Here is a 12,333-nt window from a genome sequence, read left to right as displayed (position 1 = left end):
GAAATAAGGGTTTAAGTTTTGATGAATGCATAAAATGAAGAAAACTTAACTTACACTGGATGTGAAATTTTTCTCTGCTTTTGGAAATTCTAACCTGCTAATGTAATATATAACTGTATCTATATAGATGTCCACAGATACATAAGAGCTCTGTTAAAACCTAGAAGTAAAATAGTATACTTTTGACTTGAAATTACTCTGTTTAAACGTGCAGTAGTAGCAGTTTCATCCTAGTTGAATCTGTATTACATGTTGTGTTTTGTCATCATGTGTCTTTCGTGAATTCCAGTAAACATTAGCTAAACTATGTGCAGACAAACAAATTAGTAGATCATTAATCCTAATCGATTCATGAACAAACCTTGACATGAGCACAGACCTTCAGTATTCACATTTAGTAAAAGGTTTTTATTGCCTGTATTCACACTTACTTCCAACTTGAAGGAACAGTGTTGGGTTTTCTTAAAGATTATGGTACCTGCTTCGTTTCTACTGATAGAATATTCAGGTTTTGGAGAATAAGAAGTTAAGCCTGTGTTCTTCTATTTTATAGTGCTTCTTTAGTCTGTATTTATGTTTGAAGAGAGTCAATGCACACCGCAGTGATTTTTAGTTAGTAAGTCAAAACTAACCTTCATTTGCAGTCTTCAAATTGTACCTCTTTTGCTGAGTGATAAAAGGAATCATCTACAATTTGTGAAACATCTATGCTTGAGAAGGTGATAGGAGGAATATAAACCTTATCCCTCTGATTAAGATTTCTTCAGCAGTCATGAAATATCCAGCCTATTTTTTCTTGCATGTTTTAAAATTTCCCATAGATTAAAAGCAAAGATTGTCACTTGCCACACTAACACTCATGTATATCACTATCAGGTTCTTGTTACAAATTTCATCACCCAAGACCTGGTGAACTGATTTCATTAATATGTGTTGATGGTTTCAACTGAACCTCTTGATGAAAGTCTGAACCATGAAATACGTTGGCATGTGCAGTGGATTATGCTACCTAAAACTTCTACAACAGAACAAACCCTCTCAATGCAGTTTCTTGTGGTTTTTATACTCCTTGTGCTTCATCTATAATTAAAACCTTTATCAATAGACTAAGTGGCTTTAAAGAGCCAAATAAAAGTTGAAGCAAATCCGATTAAAAAAAAAACTTACTGTGTTTTAAATATAAATTTGGAAACTGTAGCTTAAGGAATTCTAGGTTTGCTTTAGTTCAGATGATTTGTGCAATTGTGCATAGTCTGACCAATTTCTTGTTTGAATTGGATTAGTACCATGTTAATTTTGTGTTGCCTCTGGTGAATAGCCACAGGGCTGTAATCTGTGCCAGTAATTTGTCACACCAAAGCTCTCTAGAGAACTACACAAAACATTTGTGTAGTGAGGATTAGACGCTGAAAGCCGTATCTTAGATTGTTAATAAATGTTAATGACAAAACCCAGCTGGTAAGTCTTGGAAATGAGATCTAATGCTTTGTGCCCATTGCCAAAAAAATGTTTAAACAGAGATTTCCATTACTTAAAGGTGACCCGGTGCAGTCAATTTGTGAATTAAAGAAGCATAATCTACAGGCTAAGCATTTAGTAAAATGCTCTTCTGATTTGCAACCATAAAAGTCAATGTTTCCTTAATTAAAAAGTTTTCTTTTACTTTGGAACTAGTTCTTAGCATACATCTGGGATAGTTTTTTATTTTGCAGAATATAAGAGACATTGCACATAACTTAAAGTATGGGACTGTTAATAGAATATGATCTAAGTTTCTCCATGGGTAGGACTTTGAATGCTAAACACAGTGCCAGTTTTATTGAAGTACACAAAGGCACACATACATCATATTTACCTGTACTTAGAAAATACAGAAGTTGGTTAAATTTAAATTAGTTTGTAAAACTGAGTGACAGTAGACTTCACCCAGCTTACTTTTCTCTTTTACTCAGTAAAAGTCTGTATTAATGCTTCAGTTGTTATAGCCCTGTTCAACTTTTAGGGAGACAAAAATGTCATCAAATTAACTACATAATCTGTGCACCCAGGTAAATGTTAACATTTCTGGAGATTTCAAAAACTCTTTCAGTGTTTGGTGATTGGGTGACCTAAGTACTACACAAATGAGATTTCCTATTTGTTTTTTTTTAGGTGAACATTATTTCTCAGAGGAATCATCACTATTTACATGAAATTGCATCTATGTTTACACAGAATTTAGATATTAAATTTAGTACCTGTCTGGGTGTAAGAAATATTTTATCAAGACAAGAATCAAAATTGGCAGAAATGTCATTTTCAGAAGTCGATTATCTCAGTTAGATTTACTCTAAATAGCCAAAATCTCAATATGTACATGCATCCACTGTTTTGGAAGAAGTATTTTTATAAGTTTTCTAAAGTTGTTTGTGTCTTACAGACCTGTTAGAACCAGCACTGAGGTATTTGTTTAAAACAGCATAGACCATATTAGCTGGCTGACAATTCATTCTGTCTTGTCCAGTATCTTGCTTTTCCACTCAGTAATTAATTTGATTAATTTATAAGTAATTTACCCAAGGTTAGGATGTAAATCTTTGGTAAAAACATAAAAAGGCACACACACACACACACACACACACAAAAAAAACCCCCACAGTTGAAAGTCTAAATCTTGGTTAAAAACTGTGTCTTGAAACCATCCAGGCCCTCCTACTGACTTGTCAGCTCTGGGTTATTTTCAGAAAACTTTACTTGAGTTCCTCAGCTTCAATCGTAAGTTTTTCCCACAGACTTGCATGGTATGTATGAGTGGGAGAGTGAATAGTGGCTGCTATATAGCCATTGTTTAGTCTAGTGTATGTATGTTTACATCTCCCTTTTGGATTTATAGGCAGCTACGGCAAAATAAAGATTGTGCTTCCTTGATTGAAGAGCCTCTTAACTAAAGCACCTGGTGGCATACAGGGATTCTTTAATGATCTGATTATAATTCAAATTTTGATGGTTTTTTATTATCAGTAATTTTTGTTAAATGCTGATATTTCTGTAGTATCATAAGTTTCAAAACGTGATTGAGATTTCCACCATACAAGCTTTTAAAACAGTATTGCATTCCTCAAGCACTACATTAGAGATGAAAACTGGTGAAGAAAATTAGTAAAACCTTCAAGTATGTTATCTGATAACTAGAATGCAGACTTGTTTGGTATGGATTTATTTTGTTTGTGGAGGAAAATGGAAAAATGTGAAATTTATAAGGAATATTGTTGATAAGTATAATTTAAGGAGATTGGTGAGGGGCTGAAGGAAAAGGAGCAAGAGGAGTAGGAGGATTAGAAGTGCTGAGAAAGTAGTGCAGGAGAAGGTGTCTACACCAATTAATACATATTGCAGAGATAATTCTTGATGTTCTTACATATGATATTCTTGATTAATCTCTTGCTGCCTTACTGTGGGATAGTGGCTGATGGTTGGGTGATGGTGTAAGTATAATATATTTCCAAGTGTTCTGAGTTTCTGGTGGGTTTTATATTCTGTTCATAAAGTTGCCTTTAGTGTCCAGCAGCTGATGATTCTGGAGTGTTCCCTTAGGTACGATTTAAAAATACAAAAGGTTAGGAACAAAAATAGTAGTACTTCTTATTGAGATTTGAAACAGCCTGACTGTATAGAATAAGCAGCTGGGAAGAAATCTGAAATACTCCTTATTTTAGGATATATTATAGGAGTAAAATTTGGAAAGTTAGCTAGAAAGTCTTGACTAAGAGTTTTCAGCCTGCAACATGTATGCACTTGTGTGCACTGAAGTACACTTGAAGAATACCAAGTATTCAACAAGAACTCAATTTTTCAGTATACACAGAATAAAATGAAGATTGTTGTTTCAACAAAAGGATTTAGAAATGTTGGACTTAATTTTATGCATATAGTAAATGTGCAGAAGTGTTTTATTAATTGAAGTTTTGCTTTGAAACATCTCACAATAAATTCTGCTATTTTTCAAGTCCTGCTATACAGTAGAGCTCTGTTCCTTCCCTATTTAAAAAAGAAGAATGCTTGTTGCTCAGTGGTTTTTTACATTGTCATGGAAAAAGTGGATTTAATACCTGAGTGTCTGATAAAGTGACACCAGATTCATCACTGATATGTGTAAAAAAATTCTTCCTTCTCTCTCACTATAACAAGATACAGTCTTTTTATGGTCTCTCAACAGATCATAACAGAATTGTATATAAATTAATTTAAAGTGAGCATGCCTCCCTTCTTATCAAACTGTTGTAAATCCTTTGCCATCTTCTTGTATTGATGGATTATTAGGAAATGGGCTTCTTGTGCTCTGCTAAGAATGGTATACATAGAACAAGTTTTCTGTTATGCACCCTACAAATTGTTATGACAGACTTTTTAAAGGAGTCAAAGACTAATGTTGGGAAAGACATTTGAAAAGCACAGAATATGAAGTGTGTAATGTAAATTACACACAGGATCAATCATGAAAGAATCCCTTCTCACTTGTTTTAGTGTCTGTTTTCCAAGCTGGACTGTCATGAACTGAATGGTAGGAAAATCTTGCTACAGAAAATGTTGATTTTTATTTTTTTAATTTAATATGATTGTGCTTAAATGTTGCTATCCAGGGCCATAACATGGCACACCTCTAAAATTCTTGACTTTCATGACTTCAATTAATCTGGACTTTTTCCCTTTACACCCCAAATAAATAAGTGCCAAATATTTGCCATGTTTACATCATAATTTTATTAGTAATCAAATTAGATATGAAATCACATTTATCTGAAAGGAATTCCTACCCAACGTTAGCTTGGAGACAAAATGTACTGATAAAGGTGTTTCTCTCCTTTATTGAGTAAAAAAGAATTTAGCACGCACTATATTTAATCTTGCTTCCCTACAAATCTGGGACCATTATCCCTAGCAAAGAGTATATTCACTAGTGATGCTGGTTTTGGTTGATTTTGTGTTTGTTGGGTTTTTTGATAGAATTTTTCTCCAGAGAAAAATATCAAAAGGAACAGGAACTGAACAAAGGATTCTGCAGAAAAGGCTCGCTTTTCCTTCCTCTTTTCTTGGCTTCTTCATCATTCTCTGTTGTGTCTTTCTTGGTTTAATTAAACATTATTAAAGATATTTATTTAAAAGTTATGTTTCTCAAATGAATTTGTTCAGTGAGCGCATAAAGGACCAATATATTAAATAATGCTCTGATGAATATGAAAGCATTGGGAGTAGTGTGTCCTCTTTGTGGTCTGATAGATACAGTTTAAAATAGACATTGTTCTATTAACATTAAGAATATGTACTTAGTCTATATACCACTTCTTTAAGCTAGTCTAAAATGCCTTTTTTGCTCTCAGGTTGCCATTGTGAGCATGTTGCTGGGCAGCAGAAATGTATGGATCATTGAACTTCCCTGCCTCAAATAGTAGCACATCAGGATGTCATGAAACTTGTGGTCCCACAGGCTGCTGCAGTTATGCTTTTCTTCTGCAGTGCAGGTGGAAGAGCACTTTCAAAATTTTCCCTCATAGGTCAGAGTAATATACTTCACAAACTGAAGGACTGGATTAGAAGGCTCCTACTCAGTATAGTCACAGCTATGTGATGGTTTGTGTTTATGTGTAAGCATTGCTGTCCTAGTAACAAGTGCTACTCTGTTTTGCATCAGCTTTTTAGTATTTAGTTTTTGGTCAATTTTTGCACCATGTATTTTCAGAATTAATTTTCTCACAGAATTATAGAGATACACCAATTTTACAGACTTGGAGTAATACCCACTCTCTGCCTCTTGCATCAAATACTTCAACAGTGCTGCTTTATATGTAGGGATTTTTTTTTTCAAGCACAAATATCTATCTTATTTCAAAACTTTCTGTGGTCAAGAAGCTCCTTGTGTGCTCAAGCATATTGCTTAAGTGATTAACTTCCATTCTTTCAATAACTTGAATTATGTCTCTAGTTTGAGGCATACCTAGTTTCAAGTTTCAGCCATACTTTTCATTGGGTGAGAAAGATCCAACTAGTTGAAATGATGTGAAATATCAGTCTGGTCCATACAGAGGCCAGCAGTAGGTGCACGAGATCTAGAAATGCAGCTTGGATACCTGAATGGCCTCCAGCAGCCCTCAGTCAGTTAAGTACATTGTGAGCCAGCAGGGCCGTTCCGGCTGTTGTCTTTAATGGACTTAAGTGAATGTATTCTTTATTTATCTGTTTCCTTTTCAAACTGCTTCCTTTTTGTTTTTATCTCTGTAGTATCCCACTCTTTACACATCCACTTTTTCCCTGCTGAATTACATTGTAACAGAAGCAAACTTCCATAGCGATTTCCTCATTAATTAATATGTTGAAGGGTAGATTCTTGTGGAATTCCACTTTGACCGTTTTGCTGTTGTGGAGATGATCAATTGCTGTCCTTTCTCTGGTGTTGTAAACCCTGAGTCAGCTGAGAGGACTTTTTCCTGTGACTGCTTAGTTGTGTGTTTGGTAGGAGGTTTCTTTAGTGTGGTGCTTGTTTGGGTTTTTAAGAAGGGTGGGAAGAGTGACTTTTCTAAAAGCTAGATTAATTCTTCCTGGTATACCCCTATGACCTGTTGGCCACTATGGAAGTTAAGTTCTGCTGGTACTTTCTGGATATTTCTAAGGCCTCTATTTAAATAAAGAATAAAATAAAAAATGGAAAAACAGTTATTCCTGTGGTGTAAACACCAGTGTTGGTGATGGATTAAGACTATCCTCCAGTCAGTGTCACAACTTTTTGTTTAGATTCCCTTATAACTCTTGAAAATTTTACAAACCAGTAGTCTGTAGTAACCTGTTCCTTGTTTAATCTACAAATGCATACATATATACTGTATGTATTTGTGGATTATTCTCAGCCCAAGGCAGAATAGGTTTTGCTACAGCATTCTTCAACCCTTTCTCACATAAAAAAGGATCTCTCTCGCATGGGAATATCCTCCTGCAATGAATTCTTGATGGAGAAGGAAGGACTATGGCCTTATCTTCACCAAGTGCTTTTTCTATGCTTCAGTCATCTATCAGCTGCAGACTCTGACAGGATTTCTGCTTCTGGTTTTTTATTAGTATGTATGTCTTTAGCAAGATGTTCTTCAAGATTTATAACCCGTCTCACTGAAGTTTTAACATTTAATTTGGCTGGCTGGTGTATTGAATTTAGTATAAAAACAAAGTTTTTAGATTCTTTAGGGTTGATTTCTTGTTGAGTACTTCTCTGTTGTGTTGTCTAGTCACATTAACAGTTGAAGCCTTTTCTAATACCAATTCCTTTTGAAATTCAGATCTTCTTGCCCACTATTGATCATCAGCAGGGAGTGTTTAAAATGCTGGCAGCTGGAATTCAGGAAACTACCTTATTAAAAATCTTTCAAATAATATGAGGTTGACTGTGTAAATAATATGCTTACACATATCAAGCAAAGAAATTACCTTTTCTTAACCTGCATAATAAATATAATATGGATTATATTAATAATCAAACACTCCAGATGAAAGCAATGTCAGAATTGCAAAGATAAACTGGCACTTCACAATATGCCTAGATCCAGGATGTTTGTGTAACTCCCATCTTATTTTGTAACTGCCAGAGGTCTTATGTCTTATTCTGGATGTAAGACTGACTGCACAGTTAGTGCACAAGGTCATATGGAAAATGACAGCGAGAAAAATTAATGAAGAGAGGACCATGTTTACTAAACCACTTTAATGTCATGAAGTGGATTCAAGCCTTCATTTTTTTAGTATCCGTATAGAGCTTAAAAATTAGAGCCAAGCAAACTTTTAGAATGGATAGACTGATTTCATTAAAACCACAAAGTAAGTTACCTAACATTTGACATGGTACTATACAATTGCAAAAGGACACCTTGCCAGAAATTTGTTTCCAAGGCTTATTTTTTAACCACAAAAAGCTGTTCTTAAAGCTTTGCTACTAGTCACTATGGGGCTGATGATGGAAGTTTCCTGCAGCTATTTAGCTTTCATTTTCTAAAACAAATTTCATATACCATATAGTGAAGGAATAAATCTCAGTAGCTTGAGCAGTTCCCGAAGAGTAAGTTTTATGTCTACCAACTTAAGCTAGAGTTAGTAAGAGGACTTGTTAATAATTTTGCTGTTTTGTTAATGGGAAGATATCTCTAGGCTGCAGTTGATCCAACCTGGACAGGTTTACTGTGACGATGATAGTCAGTGGTCTTACTGCATTATAGATATCATTAACTAAGATGTTTTGTTAACTCCTACATTTCTAAAACTCCTGGAGATGTATTTGTCATGACTTCATTCCTAAAGTTCTGCTCTGTTGATATAATTAGCACTTCTACATGTAATCATGTAGTCAACTGAGTTATGTCTTCACCCTTTCCCATGCAGCGTGAACAAGAGAATGCAATGGCTCACCTTAAAAAGCAGCAACAAGAGCTTGAGCACATGAGGTTGCGCTATTTGGCAGCAGAAGAAAAAGAGCTGGGGAAAACAGACCGTCAAGAGCTGGAGGATATTAGAAATGAACTTAACAGGTATAAGAAGTATTTATAAGATTCCTCCCCCACTGTTGCCTTTGCTTCTGTTTTCCTGCTGTGAGTCTCAAAACAGGAGAAGATTCAGTTAAATCAAGATTATAATTTGCTGTCAGTTCAGTGAAAGAACGCAGTTTAGTGCCCCTTAGGTAAAGATTGCATATTTGTAAAATGCAACATTACAGCAGTGTAGAAAAAATGCATGTTTAAACCATGTCGATTATTTTTTGTTAAGGTCACAGATGCACAGCACCAAGCTTTTTGTCTGTATTAAATCATAAGTTCTAAGCATAGCTGCTGTGTTAAGAAAAGAACAAGTCACATTTTATTCTAAATAAAATGTGATTTTGAATACATAAAATTTTAAATTTATCTAATGTTGTCCTCCAAAAGCTGTCTGCACTAGTTTTGTATGTTGAACCCTTTTAATTTGAGTACAGATTACATTACCAAGCAGAAACCTTGATAGCAAGTATAGTTACATATGCGCATACAGAAGGTTTTGTTAATTTTTAAGCATTACATTTCTTTTTAGTTGTAGTTATTTTTCCCAGAGACAGAATAATTTTTTTACCTTTCACAGATTTCTTTATTTTACTTTGCAGTTCAGTAGATAAACTAAAGACTAAATACAAAGATAATCAAAATGAGGATTAATATTCTCTAATTATTTCTATTCTATCTATATCAGGCTAAAACAACAAGAAGAGGAGAGAAAGAAATTGCAGGATGCTAGAGATAATTCTTCTGGTAGAGTGGATAGTCTTTGTAGAAAAATAAATGAGAATACAGATGATTACCTCTCTCGTCTGATAGAGGAGAGGGATACCCTACTGAGAACAGGAGTCTATAATCATGAAGACCATATTGTAAGTGAACTTGATCGTCAAATCAGAGAAGCTATTGCAAAAAGGAACATCACTATTTAAAGCATGCAAAAAGTTTTAGAAAGAGCCAAAATCTGAATAGAATGACTTTTATAAGCCTATAGTGCTTTGTGAAATATGTAACATCGTGCTTTGTTTTGCACATTATGGTCAGCTCTCTTTGAAGTCAATGTAAATACTTGCAACATGTCAAGTTAAGCACAGTTGTAAGTTTATGGGGGCAATGACTGTTTGTTAATGTTTTTATACTCATATGTATATATATAATGTGTGTGTGTAAATATATTTATCTTGTATACCCTCTTCTTAAATGTTTCCTACCTCTTTTTAGACCACCCTGACTAGGTTTATTTGTAATATTTTTAATACTAATTCTAAGAGGTTTTTAGTCCATGTTGTTATGATTTCATTCAATTTTTAAAAAAATCTCTTCAGCTATACTAGGGCAAAATGACATCAGCATTTTTCTGTGATGAAACTCTTAATTCTGAGCTGAACTGAAGCACTGACCCAGTGTTAGTTCTTTACTAAATGACAAATAAAAAACTTTTGCCTCTCTGACTGCAGCTGACATAACTAAGTTATGTAATAAATAAGAGACAAGATTTTGAGTGTGAGGGGGAAAAAATCAAACCTTAAGAGACTGAAGCCGAATCAGTCATTAAGGAGCCTGATTGCCCAGGGTTGCCCTAGCAGTTTTGCACATGTCTGGTAATGCTACACCCAGGAGGGTGAAGAGCTTATTCAGAAGTATACATGCATTCTTATATCAATCCCTCATGAGGGAAGATACCTGAAGCCATAATTCTGACCACGAACATAAAACAAGATCTTCTCTAAGATGTTTTCTTTAATCAGGATGTAACCACTTTCAAGTTACTTAATATGTGTTTCAAAACATGTTAACTCATTACCACTTAAATTGTATGTGAAGTTTTTGTTGGATTGTGGAAGTACAAACAGCGTGCAAGGGAGAAATCCATAATTAATATTAGTTTGTCCGTAATCACAATTGAAAAACTTTTGGTTTCCAGTTTTCATTCCATTTCTGTTAGGTTTGTGTGGATCTACCTGGTAACAGTAACTTTCAACACTGTCCATTCAATAAGCATTCTTCTCTGTCCTGTAGTCACAACTGTTTCCATTTGAATGTCAAGTACAAAAATGATCTTAGGATTTATTACTTTTAGAATTAACAAAGATACCAATGGAAAAAATAGTGGTTTAGGTTTTTTTGCATAAAATCAGTGAGCTTTCATGGAGAGGCTTGTATACATGCGACCTTCCTGTTTTGTGTGGCATTAATTAAAAAGTGGGAGGAGGGGTATTTGTATCTGGGTTTAGCTCTCCATGCATTGTTTGTCCTCTTCCTTACTATGAGTGTAGGTCCTGCTAAATAAACTATTCATTTATATTCCTTAGAAAAGTTATAAACAAGCTGTATAAACATTGTGATCATATTCCCTGAGGAATACTTGAATACTTATCAATACCAGACTTCGTAAGAAATGCTGTTGTAAATGTATTTTTCTAAGTAGTGTGCTTGGAGATGCCTCTCCACTAGCAAAGAACATACCACCCTCTGAAGTCCCGTAGAAATCCATGAAATGCAATTTCACAGTACTTTTTACATTGTGCAGTGTGATATCACTGATGCAGGGTTATATGCAATTATTATAAATGATGCAGTTGGCTTCTATCTTGACAGGAAAACTTTTTCATGGCTTTTTTTCTTCAAATGCTTGCTCACTTGTGTAATTTCTTCTCTAGACACTGGAGGGTGCCTGAGACTTAAATATTGCAAAGACAGTGTTGACTAAATTTTCATTACTGGTTGCTTTTTGAAGTGGTGTTTTATGACTTTTCAGGTGTATTATTTTATGAAATAAAATGAAAATAAAATAAAATGAAAATATTAAGGACTTTGCATTGATCTTTTAACTATGAATTTGAGCAAATTTTGTTTACTATTTCCAGTCATATGACAGTCTTTAGTGCTTGAATCTATAAAATAATAAACTTGTTAATGAAAGTTAATTGTCACTTTTTGGTTTTTTTAATAATTAATTTTTAAATTGAATCTCTTCTGTGGCATGTAAAAAAATTACAATCATGTTGCTGTATGTTTTAAAAAGAAACCTGGGTTTTTGTTCTTGCAAATCAAAGTGCTGGGTAAAATGAAATATGGAATGCATGTTTTTAAAAACGTTTATAAGCTTCTTCATTTGAGCTATTTTCGGTCCATTTAACCACTTGAAAGATCACAGCTTACAAGGTGCAAAGCATAAATTTTGTGATAATTAAAACAACTTACATAGACTATATTTTGTTTTATAATAATTACTCATAGTGTTCATTGTATTAGAATGAGGAAATTATGGATAATCTAAGATGCATGTTTTAATTTCATTTTTTCCAGCATAATTTGTCTCTGCTTCAGCCTGAACTAGTCCAGAAGCCAAATTATATGTTTGTAGTAGATATGTATAGCAGACATAAGCTCAGTATTACTGTCTTTCAAAGAAAATTATGATGAGTTCCATTTGCCTTTTTGTTACATCAAAGCCATTTTAGAGCTTAGAGTTACTCAGTGGAAAGACCAAATACCACTTTTTTTAAATCAGAAATGTCTCAAAATTTGTATCTTAATCTCTCTTCATTGCATGAGATATGCCGTTTCAAACAGATGCATGCAATAAGAAGCCCATTTTAATTACCTGATAAATAAAGGCTGTTGGAAGTGAGACTTGTGTTTACAGGTTCAGTCTTGGTTCCATAGCCCCAAGAAAATGTGGGGGGAAGAGGAACAACTGCTAGACCCTCCTGGAATTCTGGCAAAGTGCTTTTGATTTTATTGCACCCAGGTTTCACTAGGGAAGCTGAAGGAATTATTTCAAACCATGAAC

General features: G+C 34.2%; 1 protein-coding gene across 2 annotated transcripts in view; it reads left to right on the top strand.

Annotated features, from left to right (window-relative positions):
- CEP120 (centrosomal protein 120) overlaps positions 1–11,398 on the top strand; it is a 37,925-nt gene extending 26,527 nt beyond the window's left edge. The window contains exons 20-21 of one of the 2 annotated variants that reach the window (XM_058823587.1): positions 8,395–8,540; positions 9,232–11,398. In XM_058823587.1, coding sequence (XP_058679570.1) covers positions 8,395–8,540; positions 9,232–9,469 — 384 coding nt within the window. In that variant the 3' untranslated portion in view covers positions 9,470–11,398. Of the gene's footprint in view, positions 1–876; positions 1,035–8,394; positions 8,541–9,231 lie in introns of those variants that run through there. The other variant, XM_058823588.1, reaches the window with a different exon arrangement.
- Positions 11,399–12,333: the final 935 nt, after the last annotated feature.

The sequence above is a fragment of the Ammospiza caudacuta genome, chromosome Z (genome assembly GCF_027887145.1).
Source record: "Ammospiza caudacuta isolate bAmmCau1 chromosome Z, bAmmCau1.pri, whole genome shotgun sequence".
Taxonomy (NCBI): Eukaryota; Metazoa; Chordata; class Aves; order Passeriformes; family Passerellidae; genus Ammospiza; species Ammospiza caudacuta.
This window is presented reverse-complemented; position numbering and strand designations above follow the sequence as displayed.